The sequence below is a fragment of the Aquila chrysaetos genome, chromosome 12 (assembly GCF_900496995.4).
Source record: "Aquila chrysaetos chrysaetos chromosome 12, bAquChr1.4, whole genome shotgun sequence".
Lineage (NCBI taxonomy): Eukaryota > Metazoa > Chordata > Aves > Accipitriformes > Accipitridae > Aquila > Aquila chrysaetos.
This window is the reverse complement of record NC_044015.1, coordinates 18868740-18888420: the sequence shown is the minus strand read 5'-3', so window position 1 is coordinate 18888420 and position 19681 is coordinate 18868740. Positions and strand designations below refer to the sequence as shown.

At 41.8% G+C, this 19681-nt stretch overlaps 1 protein-coding gene across 4 annotated transcripts in view; it reads right to left on the bottom strand.

Moving 5' to 3' along the window:
* The window catches only part of VAV3 (vav guanine nucleotide exchange factor 3), a 184368-nt gene extending 165943 nt beyond the window's left edge, over window positions 1-18425 (bottom strand). For all 4 annotated transcript variants that reach the window (XM_030032568.2, XM_030032571.2, XM_030032570.2 and 1 more), the window contains exon 1: window positions 18152-18425. In XM_030032568.2, the coding sequence (XP_029888428.1) occupies window positions 18152-18355 (204 nt within the window). In that variant the 5' untranslated portion in view covers window positions 18356-18425. The remainder of the gene's footprint in view (window positions 1-18151) is intronic.
* Window positions 18426-19681: the final 1256 nt, after the last annotated feature.

Below are 19681 nucleotides of genomic sequence, written 5' to 3'. Positions count from 1 at the left end.
ATTGTTATTGTGTATTGGCAGTACCTGCAATATAGATTACAAAATCGAGGGGTGTTGATAAAGCCCGGGAGCAGCTGTTCAGAGCAGGGGGCAGAATGGGATGTCACACACAAGAGCACTCCACTTAACCACCCGGGGTACTCTGCCACCAATACCTTATCACATACAACTATCTTGCCACCAGGTATTTTCACTCTCTTGCTATGCAATCACCTTGGGAAAAGAACTACAGAATATTCTACCAAAATAATAATTCCAGTTATAAAAGTACAATGTGCTTTGAGTTCTGCCACATTATTCCAAGTGTCTGTAGATGATGAACTGTGTTAAGGATAATTTTAAAGTAGTTTAAAGAACTCATCCCAGTCTTTAAGCTACTGACTTCCAGCTGAATGACTTCAGAACAACATTGCACATATATTAGTGACCTCACAAAAAGCGAATTTCCTGAACCATTCTTAAAAACAAGGTATTCCCCATCCCTGAAAGAAAGGCTGCATAAATGGTTACCGTAAGTTTCATGCTCATATTTTCATCCCTCTTAAATTTACAAATAATACACACATCAGTACCGGAACTGTTCTACCATAGAGGGGACCTGAGAACCACTAATGTAGGAGGTCCTCACACAGTGCTCCGCTGGTCTTCTGAACTTAGTGAAGAGGGCTGGATCCAGCCTATTCTATTCATAAAATTAATCCTATTAAAATCATAAAGTGCTTATACACATAGAACAAATTAATTATTTACTATTTTAGTAACAGTGTATGCTAGCAGGACACAATTTAACTTGGTTTTATAAATACATCCCTATCATCTTAAATTTAGTATCATCAACAAAATTAAGTTAAAAAACACACGCCAAATCGTAACAAGATACTGGCTACTTGCACAAATCTACAGAAAAATCAACAGTCATTCTTGTCATGGCAAAAAAAAAAAAAATCTAAAAACCTATTACTGGTCTTGGCACTGATGCATACATAAAGGAAAACATAGCAACATAATGTAGGGGCAGTGAAAGCATCTGCCTGCAAGCTGTAGGCAAATATTTTTTTAAACCTATTACACAAAAGAACACATACAAAAGCCATACAAACAGCTGCTATAACATACTTTCAGACCTCTGAACAGGCATCAGCTAACTAAATTGCCTAACAGAACATCACTTCAACACAAATGATTCCTTAAGTGTTTTGTTAAATAACATATTGAATGCAAACATTGGAGCTAAGCTGTAACAATGTCTAGGAAGCCTAGATTTTGTCTAGGAAGCCTAGTTTTATGTCTGATTTTGTTTAGTATTATTTTGTTCTACAGACTATTCAACTAAATACAATGAAATCTAAGTAAAATACAATACAGTCATGGGCCAGTTACTGTCTTCTAAAAGGCATAATAGCTTGGTGAGACAACAAAGCAGGTGGAGATTAGAAAGAATAACAAAATCAATATATACGCAATTTGTAACTGGGAATTTATAACGACGACAGATCTTTCTCTGCCTCTCTATGGAGATAGTTCTCTGCACAGGACAAGTAATAAGAGCGATTTTCAGACAAGTGGACACAATAATACTGCAACGCTGCTTCTTGCTTTTAAGTCAGATAAGCAGAATAGCAGCACAGAGTCCCTGTAACAAAAGACAAACTTGTTCAATTTGTGGAAAGAAGATAATACAGCGTGAACAACTAGACAGAAAAATTATTCAGCAACATCCTTCTGAATGGATCAGAAGTGAAGTTATGTGAAACAAGGGCAGGAGAGCAAATAGGCAAAACAATTAGAATAGACCCTTGCAACTAGTTTTGTGGCTATATTATTCAGGAAATATTTGTATTAAGATCCTGTTTGCTTTTTTCAGAAACTAGCATTTCTCCATTTGTGAGCATATACTACTTCTCAATATGTGTTTTTTAAAAAAAGACCAGAAGTCAGTATACAGTAGGAATCTGAAGCATACAGCCTAATTATTTAACTTTTGCACTGCTCATTTATTTCTAAATGAAACCACAAGAGCAGCTACATGGGTATTTTCTATACCAAGGACTGGAAACTCACAAGTTTGTGACTCATTGTTCCTCGGCTGAGAACGGCTGTGCCACACACAACTGACATCCTCTAAACGTGACTCACAGGTCTACCAAAACCTTTGTCAAGATCCACTACCAGCCAGAGGCCATCCCATCGGGAGGCAAGCTTCTCTGTACGTATTCTTGGCAAGCCCTCCCATCACCACTCTGCTCAAGCATTCCCACCTGCTTCAAAAGTCTCCTCAGGGCAGAAAGGGACAGCAGTCTAAGTTGCGGAGACACAAGTTATCCATCTGCTAAAGCCTGTTAAATGTGTAACACTGCAAGCAATAAACAATGCAAACTGAAGTTCGTAGAAGTCTGTTCTCTGTAATTCAGAGAAAATTACTCTGTAAGGATGGCAGAGGAACAAAGAAACTGTCCACCTTCTATATTATTTTTTACTATGTCCACCCTATCCACTTATGACAGCAACACCACAGTTAAGGGATGCAACTTCTCTACATGGAATTTATTTTTTAAGTAAAAAAAACAAGCAGAAATATCAAATTGGATATCAGGGGTAATATTTATCAGTCTATGTAAGCAATAAGTGATAAATGTAACAATAGATTATTTTATTTCATTTTTGTAAATCACTAGATCTAACCAGCAAGAAATAGTTTCAACTTCAACAGATTTTAAACTTTTAAAACCTTTGAGATATGTTCAAAGCACATTTTGTGGGAGATCAATTAGCACAATTGCTACTGAAAGTAATAGATTTGAGGTCAACCCTGTAATGTCATCAGAGAGCTAGAGTAGAAAATAAGTCTTAGATCCTCTGGTTCAAATGAAATTCCCTTTCTAACACCAGTATGCCTTGCCACTGGACAGTATTTTTTATTTTATTCTTTTTTTGACAGCTGCAGAGAACTAGTGAAAAACAAGGTGTCCTATCTCTACTTCTGTCAAAGCAAGTCAAGTTACTGCCCAGTCTGTCTGCTAAATGTGGTAATTTCTTGAATGCAAGAGGACGTTGAAGAACACGGATAGGAAATCCAAGGACCTCCTAACACAACAACACGGAAATCACTTCCTTTTGTCAGCTGCTACTGTTTTGAAAACTTGAGTTTTGATGATTTAAAAGAAAAATCATACCCATTTCAAAGCCAGCTGGAAAAAAAGGAAACATCTGCCATTCATTTATTTCTTCCTTCCTTCTAATTCTTGGAAGACTTCTACCTCCAAAGAAGGTTTTAATCATCCTAAGGCAACCAACAGTGTGTTATCATTAATACTAAGGGAGTAGACATAACTGAAATAATTTTTCTAATGCTTACAGAAAAACCCACAAAGTATTTGGTCATCATGAGTCCTTCCAGTGAATCTGTAGCCACGCAAGATCCCTAGCTTACTTTCCCCCTGGGACATTAACAAACTTTCTATCAATAATATTTAAAAAAAAAAAAAAAATCAGAGGCACAGACTAGGGCACAGCATTACTTCCCAAAAATGCAGAAAGACCTTCACAATGTGATAGCCCAGACCTAACATGTTTGTTTACAGGAAAATGGAATCGTACTGAAAATGAGAAAACTCCACAGAAGCAAGCATCAGGAATTCAGTGAAACAGGCCAAAGGTGTAGGTGATACAGGAGGGGCAGCATCCTCGTAAGAGAAGGAAAACAGCACAGTCACTCCTGTCTTGCGCAGACGGAGACTTAGAAAAGTAAGCACATCGATAAGTGAATACAGAGACATGATAATGGCTGGAAAAGAATATGACTAAATTAAAGAGTACAACAAATTTTTAAATGTATTTATCTAGTTAAAAGTCACTCTCACAACTACAAAAGTGAATAAAGTTGAAAGAAGCATAAAAGAGCGGGCCAGGCTTTACAGTGGAAAACTTTGATGATGGAAGGCATTGATGCAACTAGAAAACTAAGCAAAAGCCACCTCCTTCCCCAAAGTATATTTTAGTTCTGAAGGGGCATGTAAGAAAAATGATTCTGAAGTTATGAAGGATCCAATACCAAAGTAAAAAAAAAAAAAAAATTGCTGACCTGGATTAAATTCTCATCAGCATCTCATCATGCAAAAAATAGTTTAATGCTGCTCTAGTACTTCAAATTATATAAAACCATAAAATCAGCCAGCATAGTAGGATGAATGTCACAATAATTATTCTTCAAATACATGTTCCCCATTAAACCAGGAACTGCATGACAAAATTTTAATTTAGTTCCATGAGAGCCTTAAAAAAAAACCCAAACTCTCAAATGGTAATATTGAACTGCTTCACACTCACAAGGGGAGAAATGATGTGAACAAATCAAGACAAGAGGTGCTTGTTTACAGGACAGTTACTAACCATTTACACCTTGACCCTACTGAGCTTTCAATTACAGCACATCCACAGACTTTGGTGGAGTACCCAGCTGGACATCGCCTCCTTCTCTGCCTGCAACGCCTATGAATTATATCAGGCCTATAAAGACTGTGTCCATCCACAGAAAGCAAGCAAGCATAACTCCAGAAACCTGAAGAAACAAATTGTAGTCTGAATAAAATAGAAAAGAGTTTCTAAGTAATCTCTGATATAGTTATTCTTAAATTTCCATCTAACCTGATTTATAGTTGCCATTAGCTATCAAGGTAATCCCTCAGGGACACCATAGTGTTGCAAATGCTTTTATCTCACAATACAGATACTTAGCTGTAGTGGTTGTTTCACCTTGAGTATAAATAGTTCTCTCACCTCTAGCCTGGGAAGCAGAAATAAAATTATCATGTCTGTCAGCCCCTGAAGAGCAAGTGGAGCTTACTGGAAAAAGAGAGGAAGAAACCATGGAGACTGATGCCCAACACAAGGGAGCTGCAGGATGAGCACGCTGGCTAGCAGGGCTGGCTATTTCTGCCTTGCAAGCAACATATATAATCAATCTGAAAAGTGGTTAAAAATAACTACCATTCCCAACCCCACCTGCTCCCTCAGGGCACAACCCCAGAAAAATTATTGCTCAAGCACTGCCACTGTGGCACAAACCTTCAGAGGTTGGTGGGAAGGGCAGGAATCAAGTGATGCTGCCTTTGAAAAGAACAAGTTTCCAGCAACAGTGGCTGATTCACCCTGCAGACTCCCAGCACTAGCATTCATCCTCATTGCTCCCCACTAGAGTGGTCCGCCCTGTCACCTGTAGCAAGCAGCAAAACAATTTGGGGGATATGTTCACATATGTTGGAAACGTCTGACTGCAACAGGACGGAGGCAGAAATTTTTTAAATAATGGGTAAAATCAAAGCAATCAAGATTTATGACATTAGTCGTTAGTCACTGAAAAGCAGCTTAAAACAACCCAACATACAATTGCTGTTCAAGCACTGTTTGGTCCCTTGAAACCCCTGTGTTCACTGGTCCTAAAAGCATAACTTCCACTTGAGCCTTCCTGCCCAGCACTCTCACCTACACAGGAAGCAGCTTCCGGAGGGGAGACACTCTCATCCATGCAGGAAACAGATTTCAGAGGATTTGCGGAGGGATGAGGCCAACAGGAACAGTGAAGACAACAGGGCAGGAAAAACAGCTGAAAGGAAGAAAGAGCATCAGGAAAGAAGTGAAACAGATGCACTGAAGGGAGAAGAAAATATGAGGGGAGGGGGAAGGCAACTGGAGAAGGTGAAAGTAATATAATCCAGATTGACAGGAGAGAGCACAAGCACAGAACAAGCTGCAGAACTGAGATGAGTCAAAATGAGGGAGAAGTAGAGACAAGAAAGAAAGAAAGAAAAAAAAATGTTGAAAAAGAAAGCCCAGACCTGTCAGAGCAATACCTCTTACTAATCACAGAATACTCTGGGTTTCTGATAGATAAGATCAAACCACCTGAATGAAGGTAGAAAAATGTGAGAAACAGGGAAAACTGAAAAGAGGTTGTCTCTAACAGAGCTGACAGGAAAATGAAGTATCCTACAGAAATCCTAACATTTCAAAATCTGCTGCTCTTTCAAATCAAGATGAAAGGCATTTTAAGTTCATTAAACTTTAACATGACTTTATTGAAACACTGGATTCTGGGGTCAAACTCTAATGATATTCAGCACAAAACAGGAAAAGATAAATATTCCTGCATTGCTTTTCCAAATAGTTTAAAGAACATCTCTCGAGAATGGCATTCCTGCAAAACATTTTGAGGACTAATTTTCCTGCTCCACCACAAATTTTACAAACAACGTTAGAGGAAATCACTGTTCCTCACTGGAATGAAAAAGATACATCACTTAGGAGTCTTATTTCCAAACATAAACCTTTTAGCAAAATATATTTGTGGTCCTGCGTGTTGAACCACAAATTTTGAAAACCGTTTTTAAGACTTAGAGAGCCATTCCCCACATCTGCCTTCCCATAGCATAGAAATGGCAATGAGTTCTAAGCCAGAAAAACCAAGTCCTTAATTAATATGACAACCACCATCAGGAGACCTATGGAGAGAAACCCCATGAAAACACCAGTTCTGTCCCAAAGGAGAACATCTCAGCCTTTCTTCACTACTAATCAGAGGCCACATGAATTCACAGCAACTGTTACAATACTGATGGAAGAAGGATCTGCTCCTCAGGCCTATTCCTAGCAAGGTGTGCTAAGAGAAAACATTACAAAATACACTCCCTCTTGTTTCAGGAATTTTTTAATTAGCAGTTCTTTTCTTACATTCCTCCCACCGGCCATGGCAAACAACTTACAATGTCTTAAAAAAAAAAAACAACAAAAAAAAAAACCACCTCTGGGATTACTTGTCATTGTAACTGGGAACCCCACACACAACTGCAAGAGATGTTTTTCATTTCATAATAGGTATTTTTAACACTAGAAAAAATTCACATTACATTTATTATTGCTAGAGCTTTGTGCTCTTGAAATAACATGATGTGCTACAGGGTATACAAGCTACAAAAACCTAAATTCTCAGAAAAGAGAATGCAGATAGTTTAAATTAAGCAGATTCCCCAGGGATCCATGAATCTGAGCAATTACAGCTGGGAAGACACACAAATCTGAAATACACTCCAGTCTGCTGCTCAGGAGTGCCTCATGAAGAGCAGCCCCCTGTTCCCAGCATGGTTCAGCCATTCCTACATCCACACCCTCTCCCATCACCATGTCTGTATTCTCATGCAAATCACACGGGTCCCAGTCAGCAAAGGCTTTCATCTCAGCTAATCAATTTACCAGGGTCTTCCACAGGAAGGGAAATCTATAGGACTCTGATACAACTATAGAGGCATTCCAATGGGGTTACTGGAGTCATTTCCATAACACTTCATAAAACCTGCAACAGCACAGAGACGGCAACAGCACAGAGACGACAGCTACAAGCATTTTCTAAGGCACAGTCCTTCTAACCAACAATATCGCTTAAAGGCTTCACTGAGAACAGCAAATGTGGAGTTAAACCTCAGCTTTTACAAAGATTGCCATCTGTTCAGCACACTTTACAGTGAAATCAGTGGCCTCAGCACAATCCACAGAGAAGATGCATCACCATTTTCAGTGCTGCCAGCCACAACTACTAACTAAATGAACACAGACCCTGAATAACTTTCTCATGACTACTTGTAGTGATTCACATCAAGGCACAGCAGTGGGTCAATTCACACTGCCCTCTTTGTGATGGATAAAAAGAAGATCAGGACATAACGGGAACAGGCAGAACTCAAAACAAAACATCTCAAGTGAACCCCATTTAGGGCTCCCATAAAACATCAGTACATTTACACACCTGTTAAAGACCGCTTAAGGTTTTAACATATTCTCCACTTTTGAAAATGCTCTATGAATTCACTAGAGCCAAACAGCCCTAAAAGGACACACTCACATCCCAAACGAGCCCTCTGGGTAAGACCCAAAAACTATTACTTCGTATCAAGCATCCCAAAACCTAAGCAGGATCCACAAAAAAAATAAGAGAAAAGGAAGGTGTGAAATCAAAGCTCAGCAGGAATTTTCAACAATATTTTAAAAAAAGCAATTGCCAATTCAGAGAAGTATTTGACGCAACCTGAAATCCTGTGTCACTTTGTGCACACACATGGAGGGTAATCCACTAAGAGAAAGTGAAACTTAAATATTTCCTCACGCAACTTGGTGCAATTTAGCAAAACCGGTACTGCTCTGAAATGCAAAACTTGAGCCATAAAGTAGCATGAAGAGATTTTCAAAATATCTGCCTAAATACAAGCTAGGTTTTTAAAGCTTGGCAGAAATCCCCTTTCAACCAACCAGACATCAACTGACCATGAGCCCAAAGGCAGCATCCAGCAAGGGCACTTCAGGGAGACTCAGTCTTCCTCTTTTGAGAGTAAAAGAAGCTACAGGCAATAGCAATAGTTTGAACATTCTCTCTGGTGTTTCCTACTTTCACTTATTCTCCAGACAAAAGAAATTCAAAGCTTGATCTAAATCCTACAGAGGTAAGTAGGATTAATGGGTGTTTACCCTGAGCTACAGTTCACATGGTAGGACTATATCATCACCATACCTCCATCCAGAGACACCTAAAATCTGACAGGCACATTACTGCAGTGAAGGTGTGGTCCTCCATCTACTTTTAACCATCTCTGCACTGGAATCAGACATATTTACTCATAGATCCTGAGGAATTCAGAGGGGAAAATAGCATGGCCCTCACAGCCTTTTATCAGTTCATATAAGGCATCAGTGCTACATGGGGTAGTAGTTGGTGGGAATTTGAAGTCAATCACTGAAATATGTAAGTATAATTTAAATCTTGCCTGCTAACAAGTAAGCAAAGCACAAGGAATTACACAGGCTATGATGGTGCTGTCATTATTACACTATTAGAGTGTGGGCAGACAAAACAATGCATTAATTTTTTTTTAGCATCAAATTCCTACACAACAGTGAAGTGAGGCTACTTTGACAGTCAAAATTTTCAAGGGCCAAGCTCTAATCATTCTGCTTTAGTGGACTATAAGGCTTCTTTCCATGTAGAAACAATGTGAATGTAGGAACAAGCAATGGTACAAAGTATCCTAAGTATAGATTATACAGTATATATCATTACACAACACCGAAACAAATAGGCAAATTTGATGGTGTCAGGATTAAAGGGCACATCTAAGGATTTTGGAAATACAAATCATCTTGTCCTGCTAAGTTTCACCAGTTTAAAAAATGCTCTAAAAAAAAAAAAAAAAAGCTTTATGTTTTGGGTTTTTTTCAGAAAACATTTGATTATAACAACATCGTCAAATATACATTTTGTTTGCTTCTGCAAGGCAATCATACCATATTCTCTATATCATTTAAAATAACTTTCAAGATATTTTTAGAGGGATAAAACTAGTGAAAAATAGGTAATGACAGATTAAATGAATGCCTACTAACCAATTATAAAATAAAATTCTGTAAAGGCAATTTACAGGCCCAAAATATTTTGGAATGTAATACAAGACAGCTGAACTTTATTTTCCCAAATACATTAGTTCATACCTGTAGGTCTGCAAGAGTGTTTTAAACAGTACATGAGTGGCTTTTATACAAATTGCTACGATACCACTATACTACACAATTTGTGACTAAGGTTTCATGTTCTGAATATATAAAGAATCAAATATCCTGTTGATAGTCCTTCAGTGTTTCATGTTACCAAGACATTCACTATTGTTATTTAATATCGGATGAAAGAAAAGGTCAATGACTGATATTTTTCTAAAAGATATGTTCTCACTCGACAATGTGTTCAACTGGAGCCAATAGCATTCACTGAGCTTTAAGGGAACATCTTTCTCCTAAATATAAACATTCAAAACCTTAGTATAGAGATGTCAGTTCAGATTGCATTTTACACATCACAAGTCTTAGCAAACAGCTGGTATTTCACAATACCCAAAATCTTAAACTTGGCTTGTCAAAGCAAAATAAAAGGAAAGAAAAGGTAGCTCCATGTGATGCCAAGTAAACTGAAAAGTGCAGGGAAAAAAATTAATAGCCGATTTTACAAAGTACACATCAATTCCTACTTCTCTGTGAAATACAATTTTTGAAATACTGAAATAACATGGTGTAAGGTAGTACAAAACATTGCTATGGAGTATTATGGAATAATATGGAAGTACCGCAATGCTGTTTTGGAGCAACAGAAACAAGAATAAAAGTCAATGGGTTTTGGTAGGTTTTTTTGTTTGGTTTGGTTTTTAAAGAACTACAAACACAATTTTAATATTGGGGGGAACGAGTTCAAAAACTGACACCTCTATATCAAGTAAAACTTAAAGAAGATAAAACTGTCAGTGACCTAATAAAACAATACATCTTCCTCTGTATTCAGAGATACCCACGCAATGCAGGGCATGAGCCAGGACTTCCCTGCCTGTGACAGGCAATGACCCATTCATGTCTGGATGCGAGCTCTCCTCTCCCCGGCACACGGCAGGTGTACGGAGGGAAGCACACTCCAGCAGGTTTCCTTTGCAGCCACAGACACTTGTCCTATTCCATCTGGGTCAGCTGCTGGTCAGGGAGCAAACATCACTTCAGCAGAAAACAGTCTCTTTCCCTCCCTGCCTCTTTTTTACCATGTTCTGAAAATTCTTCCTGCCCATGCCTCTCACCAGCCTGGTAGCTGCTGCTCCCAGTTAATCCTCCTCCCCAATGCCCGCACCAGTCAAGCCCAGGTTCTGCTATGCCAGGGCCAGGAGCTGCTGTGTCCCCACTGGCACAGCCACAACAGATGCACCAGCACGCTCCCTCCGGGGTCCTCCCCCTCACCACTTGCCCACCAGCAGCTGCCTTGCCTCTCACCTTGCAGCCCTTTCCCTCCTCACCCCCTGTATTTCCTTCTTCACACCTATGATTTAGTCTTTACACCCACAATTTAATAAACTCTTTTGACCTTCAAAGGAGAGGAGGAAAGGGATGCGGGTGAGAAATCGAAGATCCTCTATCTCACCACTGCACAAATTGTACCAACATACTGTACTAACCCATGCTGATGTGCAGTGCTGCAGCCTGATAAATAACCTCCTGGGCCTCACAGTCCTAAGGCAGTACATTATAACAGAGACCAGCACGCCACCATTAAATGATAATGCCGTTATCATTAAAGAGTAACACAGCATATCCAAGACTGGTTTTCTGTACTTACCTTGGGATAAATCTTAAACGATTTTTCGTGTCCTCTTTCAAAATCCCCAAGTGTCTTTCTTGCTGACACCCCCTTCAGTCCAGCTTCCCAACTTTTCATGACCATTCTCTCTAGTTCATATTTGTTTCTTTTGATTGTTTCCTCCTACTTCTTATATATTCCTCTTACATATCCTTCTCTCTCCCCTTCAGCCCTTTTGATTTATTAGTTTCTTTCCATACGCAGTCCTTCAACTTGCCACTACCACAGGCCTCCCACCTTTATCACACAAGGCTCAGAAAATAACTTGGCTTCTCCCACACAACACAGCAGCATGTCATACACAGACATTAATTTAAATTATCCACTACTGGCACACACTATAGCCTCTGTGAGAAACCAGTACAAATATTTTTCCTGTTAATACATTAGACAGCTTCCAGCACACTAAAATTTTGTGCAGGAGGGGACATTTGAGACAATTCTTGGCAAGGTGCATATGCTGCATTTAATAACTGTATGATAAATATAGCATGTAAAATAAGCTTTACAATACAGTACAACTGCAGTTTTCCCTTCCCCCCAACCAAAAAGAATCACTGTGAATAAATTTAAAAAAAAAAAAAAATCATTACATCAGTTTTCAAATACTATTTTCTCCATCTTCTTAAGGTAACAAGAATTACCTAGAAAAACTGGGTCACTACTTCTTTGTCAGTTGCTTTTCTTAGCACAAAGCGTAGAGGTCATATTAAGGTTTTGCTTTGAACAAATATTTGTTCAAAATATTTTACCAAGTCCAACATGTATAAAATATGTACATATAACATACATATGGATAAATATATCTTTTATGGATAATACCTCTTATGGATATACCTTATGGCCAATATAGTTTTCATTTAGATGAATCATGGAAATAAAGTTAAATGCAATAAAGAAGTTGAGGGGACCAACGTACCAGCAAGTAAGCAAAGAGATTGAAAAAATCTGAAATGTTCAAAAATTTTTTTTAAATAATTACATGGAACATACACAGTCAGTTTAAATAATTCAAGAAGACGGGTTATTTTTTTAACACATCTCTTCTTTCTACACACTTATAAAAGCTGAACCAGTTCCCAAACTCTTGTTCAAGCCCAAAAAGTTCTGCAGTTTCAGAAAAACTGTATTAATCTAAATACAATTTTGTGGTACTTCCTTAACTCAATAACCTAGCACCTAACATAACAAGCAAACACAGAGTAAGAGTTATTTTGCATACCACCTCCCTCAAAGATCTTTCTGTCCAAGGAAAATAGATTACTGATATCCCATGACTCCTGGGAAGGGCCACAGGCACTACTCTGTATCAGTTTTATTTTCTCATTTAGCTCATCTGGTCCCTCCTAAGATCCCAGAGGCAAATCACATCCTCATGCAGAGGTCAGCACATCCACTCACATCCCACTCTTTCTCTTTTAGATAACACGCAGAGTCAAGAGACAATTCCTTTTCCTCCTTTGCAGAGCCATGTTGCACATGAAGTTTTATACCCTGACATTTGGCATGCTGTCCTATGCTAAAATTTGGAAGGGGGCGGCGGGGGGGGGAAGAAAAGTCAAACGGCATGGCTGCGGGCAGGCACGCATAGGGGAAACGACAAGCGAGCGTATCCACCTGCGGGAAGCTTGCAGAGGTGGGATGCACACTCACCAAGTTAGGGGCAGGAGATCATGGTTATCATTTGTGGGGGATGAGAAAGCTCCAAGCCAAGGGCAGGATCAGAGGAAACGGAGAGGTATGTCTCTCAGCACACCCACATCCTGAGGCTACCTGATACGACTGTAACCAAGAAAAATAAACTCCTGCTCAAAAGCTCAGTTGCCACACCAAAATACGACATGGATGACAAAGATAATGAACTTCCTTTGGACTACATGGTCACACCAAAAAAAGTAACTTCCTAAAATTAGAAAACATTTGAACTTTGTATTAAAAGTGAGGGATATTTTGTTTATTTTTATTAGAATAATAGGAAATAGTTATTTTTAATATTTATGTCAACATCCCCTTTAGTAAACTCCCATGCCAGTATGGCATTAAGTGCAGTTTTCCTGTTTAGCAATCTCTCACAAGTTAACTAAATGCCTTGCAAAAACCATTTCAAAGCTAGTTTGCAAAGTATTAAAGATAAAAGATAAGCATTAAACAGATGACATCTTCTGCAAATCCATCGTAATCTGTTAGTTTAGGTTTTACATTTCTGGTGATAAATTATATAAGTTCTTGTATGATTATGATTAAACATTAGGATTTGTACTCTCTGTTATGGATCACTTCTATTTTTATTATTTTCACCAGCCTACGTTAGCCAAGAGGCAGCATCTGAGCAAAGTGAATTGCTACACTGAACAGCTCCCATGGAAGATGCAAATGCTGAGCTGCAGTGCTCCATCCTCCACCTCACTGTCAGACATCGATGCTACACTTCAGGGGAAACCCCGCAACGCACTACCATACCAGTCACATCTCTGCAGTTCATTTAGCACGTTCCCTCTTCCAGCTCCGTTCCCAGTAGCTGCAATGTTTAGTGTTTCTTCACATGGTGCCTGCAATAAGACCTCTTTCACAACACCAACTCTCACGTCTGAATCAGGCAGACTCCCCAACAGTTAAAGGCCAAAAGACATTATTTGATCCATCTTCCAAATTTCCTTTTCTGACGGCACATGCACTGGTTGAAAATAACAACTAATGTTGCCAGCTTGTGGGATTTCAAACAGCGAAGTGTTTTTGTGCCTTGACACAAGAGCTCTTCATAGAGCCAACACCCTCCTGTTCTGTTCAGTCACAGTGAAAAAAAAAACAACTGGATGTAAATGTCCCTGAACCCGAGTTTCCAATCTCACACAAAGCCCATGTGTAATTTTTCACAGGGGACCTAGCACTGAGACACACCAGCTTCTCAGACAGGAGCTAGGCAGCATTCATCTGGCAACCCAGAGGTGGAAGATTCATTTGCAAAGCCACAACACTGCTCATCCTTTATATATGCGAGGTTTATACTTTCACATCTGAGGCTTATTTTCTGGAAAGTGTAACTGACTGAATCAGCTTCTGGTCTTCAAAGGACAACTTCCACTAACCAAATATAAATATTTTCATAAACATACAGAAACACAGACAAAACCAGCCAGCATTCAAATAGCTTCTAAACCCAATGTTTTGCAATCTAAAACCACTGAGACATTTCTCTTACACAGGCATTGTTATCTCCGAAAAGGTAGGGAGGCTGAATCCGCAGATTTCAAATGCATAAAACAGCCCACCCACAAGGACAGCTGTGACACAAGGTGCATTCCTGGTGGTGGGACAAACGCATGCGGCTCCCTGTGCTAGCCAGCCCATAGAACAGAACATACCCACTGCCATTTGGTCAAGCACATGTTTGCGTTGCAATGCTGAGCATTGCCAGTCTTGGTTTCTATTCCTGCCCTGAGGGCCAGCAGCAGTCGGGTACTTACAAAGCAAAGCAACAGTGCTCCTATTTCAGCCTCCTGAACGAGGCTCCACCAAAAAGCAGCATCTGAAGCAGCAGCATCAGTCACAATCCCTCTACACTTTTCATGTAGCTTTTAAGGGGTTACCAAGGTCTACTGAGCAAAGCTGATGAGCGTCACTGATGTCTGATCTGCCACATTCATTCCAAAAAAATAAGTATGTAATGAAATGGAAGAGACTTGACTCTTATGTCAGAGGCCTGACATCTACTCCCAGGTCAGCCTGAGGCACCATCTCTCACTTTCCTGTTCTTTGGTGCTGCTGCATTTATAACTAGCCCCCAAGACATGAAAACTTGGTTTGTAGAGAAAGGTCTGACAGATGTCAACAGCAGTAAAAGAGAAGGCTAAAACTACGCAGTCCACTTTCCGTGAGGCCCATTTGTGAAGCCTTCATCCACCCTTCTCATTCTCTGTTCTTATTGCTCAAAAACTGTGTGGTAAGAATCCCCCCCCCCGCCATTCTAAGATCTGCAGCAGAAAACAACATCAGATCAGGGAGTACGGGAGCTGCAGCTCAATTCTAGAAGATGACAGATAAGGCCTACATCAGGTTCAAACGGTTCAGCTAAGCGGTACAGACACAGCAGCATGTTCAGGCAGACTGCGCAGTCAGTGGCCAAGACTATTTCCATCCTAACGCCAACTCTGCTCCGGCATCCCATGCCTCTGATGACTATAAATCACTACCCCACAAGGAACAGGAGAGTTAGCTAGTGTTTCTACAAGACCCCAAGATCCTATGATGCAGCAAATGTATTCATTTACTGACAAGTATTATTCTGACAAAACTCTCAATTTAGGGCTTGACTCCAAGTGGATCTCACCAAATTAGTGATCTCTAAGCCTCTGAGACTTCATCATAAGTTACTGCTAAGTGCTCTTTACAGTCTTAGCAACAAACTACAAGCAACTCGCAGAATGTCAACCTACTACATTTTTAATAACAATTTCTGAAGTTTTCACTGAGTGATCCTTGCCAGCAGAAAGTATCTCCTCCAAGAGGCTTTTCATTAAACCCCATAGAACCTCAATAAGATGGCCAAATCTTGATCTCGCAGACAGCAAAGGTAACATTCCCAGCAAATTTAATGCTGTGTAGAGTTATCCATTACAGGTTTTGATCCAGCAACAGTTCCCCCTATTTCAAGGGTGAAATCCGCATAGGGCAGAAATGCACCACTGGAGAGAGTGGTCTGCAGCACCACAGAGTGCAGGTTCCCCAGGCATACAGCAGACACACATATAAGGCAATTGTCATACCTCTGAAACAATTCCAGTAGCTATGTTACACCTATATAAAGCTCAAGTTCAAAATATGCATTATAAATAATCCAAGATCTACAATTCTAATCCATAGTTCAAATGCGCTTAGAGAAATAAATATTAATCTTGATTCCCAAACCTGCTCTAAGAAAGAAGACAGCAAAGCATTTTGATACTTATTTTTAGTAGACATAAGGAGACCACCATAGTTTTAATCCATCAAAAATAAAATTAAATAATATTGGTCCAGACGAGCAACATTAATCACCAACTGAAGTTCATTCAATGAGTTAGCTATCCAGAAAACTGTGTAATATCACGAGGACACCTTTCCAGTTCATTACAAAAATGAGAATCTGTTTCCATACTTTTTATCCATTCTAAGCAAGGCAAGAAACCATTTCCAACAGTTCAGATACAAAGTATTTATAGTTCTGCAAGCTAAACTGAAAAAAGGTCAGTTTGAAAGCAATCAAACTATAATGAATATATAAACCAGGGCTGCGGTACAGTTTAGCAAGTCCTGAAACTCTCACAGAGTTTGAACCGTGCAGAGACAGAGCTTACCGGGGGGTTTCTTCTGTTCGGAGGAGCCCACCCTCTCCGCCTCTCTCCATCACTCAGATAAAGCGTTGCCTCTGCATAGGCAATTCAAGCAGGCACTTGAGCTCTCAAGTACGCCGGGATAGCCTTTATACCATTCACATCTAGTACAAGGGTCTGGGAGTTTTTATTCTGACTAGCTGAAATATACCTGATACTTTTTTCCCTTTTTGCACTGAGGGCTTACAGAAAATGTCCCACTGGTAGTAAAACATAGCTGCTAAAAAAAGGAATTAAAAAGAAAGAAAATAACTGGCTTTGTGAGTAAACATGGACAAAGAATGTTCCTCCCAAAAGTGTAATTCACTACTAGTGCTGCTTCTTGCCGGTGTCCTAAACATGAATGGCAATTTCTATTCCTATAAATCTAAAACTGAATCGTAACACTGAAACCTTACAACGTACCTGTTTCTCAATGTTTTAAAACACATGAAAGGCTCAGCAGCTTATTTTCCTTTCACACAACATCTGCTTGGCTGCCACCGGCTCTGCAGAGGCATAGGTGTACGCGAAGCTGTGACAGGAAGTCAGTTATACATAGACCCTCTTCTCATTGAATTATTAATACAATCTTATCTCGATATCTGAAACCAGCCTTAGGAGGCACTGTAAGAAAACATCAGTCCCAACTAAAAAACGCATTTAAAAGGGGATAAATTTGGAATTGCACGTCATTCCTATTTAACCAAAATATCAATTCAAAAAGCTAAAGGTAAAAGGGTCTGAAAAAAAAAAAGACGCTACAACACAGGCAACGAGCGACCGAGAGCACCATTTCTCGTTACCAATCGCTCTTTAACATGCAACTTCATCGGTCGCACACAGATGCGAAGGCCAGCTGACAAGCGCTACCACCACCGCTTCTCTCGCCCGCTCCCCTCCAGCGCCCCTGCCCGGGCCTTCCCCGGCCGAGGCAAGGCTCCGCTCCCTCAGCCACGCCAGCCCGCCCTCCCACTTCCAACAGCACCGACCCCGCTCCTTTCCTCCCTCGCCGCTTCCCAAGCTCCCGGTCCCGTCGCCCTCCCTCCCCCTCACGCCTCTAGGTACCTCCAGAAAAACCAGAAACGAGAGGTCAATTTCTGCCGTAAACTGCTCGTATTAACTATTAGCGTACATAGAAACGTTGAAGTGCCGGCTCTGGGACTGCTGCAGGGAACTTCTCCTCAGCACAGCCACCCCAACGTGAGGGGCCCGCGGGGCTCCGGGCAGGCTCCCGCCCAAACCGCCTCCCGCCGCAGGCAACCCGTCCTCACGGAGGTTCCGGCAGCCGCCGGCCCGCAGCTTCGGTCGCGCCCCACCGCCCGGGACGCGCCGAGCCCGCGGGCCGGGCGGCCGCACCGCGCACGGAAGGTGCCCGGGCGGGGGCTGCCGGGCCGCTGGGGGTCCGACCGGCCGGGGCTCCGGCTGACGCGCACCGCCCTGCGGGAGCGGGCCCGCCCTCCGCGGCGGCGTGGACCTGCGCCGGGCGCGGAGCGCCGCGGAGCTTCCAACTCCCCGAACCCCGCGGTTCCCCCTCCGCGCCGCTAGAAGCCGCAGACAAAGCACGCGGAGACCCCCGCGGGCGGCGCGGCCGTCGCACCTGGGACATCTGCGGGCGCAGGTTGATCTCCTTGAGGTTGATGGAATGGCTGCGGAGGTTGTTGAGGAGCTGGCAGAGCAGGACGCCGTCGCGCAGCGTCTGCGCCAGGTCGAAGACCTGGGCCGTCTCCCAGGTCACCCGGTGGTTGGGCGGCAGCACCTTGCAGCTGATCAGCCACTGCCCGCACTGCTTCCAGGGCTCCATCCCTGCCACCGCGCCGCGATGCTGCGGCCGCGGCGGCCCCCGCTGCGCCCTCCCGCCGCCGCCGCGGCCGGTCCGTCCCGCCCCGCCCCGCGCCGCCCCCGTCTCCGCGCCCGCCCCGCCCCGGGAGGCGGGACCCGCCCGCCGCCGCGCCCCGCGCCCGCCGCCGCGCACCTGTCCCCGCGCCTCCGCGGGCGGGCGGGCTGGCGTGAGGCGCGAGCGCGGGGTGCAGCCCCGGCGGCCCTCCCCGCCCCCGGTCCGTGAGGGTGCTCCCCTCGCCGCACCTCGAGGCGCACCTGAGGCGGCAAAAACAGAGCACCGGCCGTGTACGAGACGCAGCTGTAACAGGCGGGTATGTAAAATGGCATCATGTCACGCTCTGGTTTATTTTCAGCCTTTTACCCACTCACTACGAAAACAGCGAAATGCTCGGAGGAGATCAAAGCAGCAAGCTGTCAGGCATTATGAAAGATGCCTCTCTCGGCCCTTTCCAGAAATGGTAGAGAATAGATCGTGGCGTGGCATTGTTTTTCCTCCGTTCTCCCCTAAAACATTTTGCACTAACTGCCTCGGATTTTATTTGCACTTCAGTTAAGTTTGGGGAAAAAAAACCAAAAAAACAAAAAAAACCAACGCAATAGCTTCCAACAAGCATTCCAGGCAACTTCAAATAAAAATGAAAAAAAACCGCAAGTGATTTTAAGTTACTAAAGGTGACAGACTCCAAAAATAGACCATACAAACACCAGAGTTCACAATACCCTCTGCATCTGCATTTCAAAAGCTATTATTTCCTTTGGATTTCTGAAGTGGTGCTGGAAACTTACTTTCTCAGAAAAAAAGTCACTTAAAAGGATACAAAAACTGTTTTTTCTCCTCTGTTAAAGTGTTTATTTAAAAAGAAAACCAAAAAAAAACCCCACGTTTTTAAAGTACTATTAATGGATAATTTATGGGGGAAAAAGACCCACAGTCCAGGATGTAAAAGCCTTCTAACAGCAAAGAACTAACATGACTATTCAAGACAGCCCACAACTATCCCTGGTTTTCACATCTCCTCTGTTAAAAGCCTGACACTTGCTGCTTTCTGAGCTCAGAATAATCCCACAAATGCTTTTAATAATTTCTGAAAGAATTAATACAGAAGTTCTGGGAATTTGTTTCAGAAACTGAAACCTAGCAAGCAATTTGCACATTTCAGTAAGCTTAAAATGCTGCTTCACTTTTTTACTTTATTAAACAGGTGATATGTCTGCTATTCCAGGCCTTTTCCTGAGCAGACAGCGGTATTAACTTTGGTTCATGAGTGCCAGGCTGCAGAACATGCCA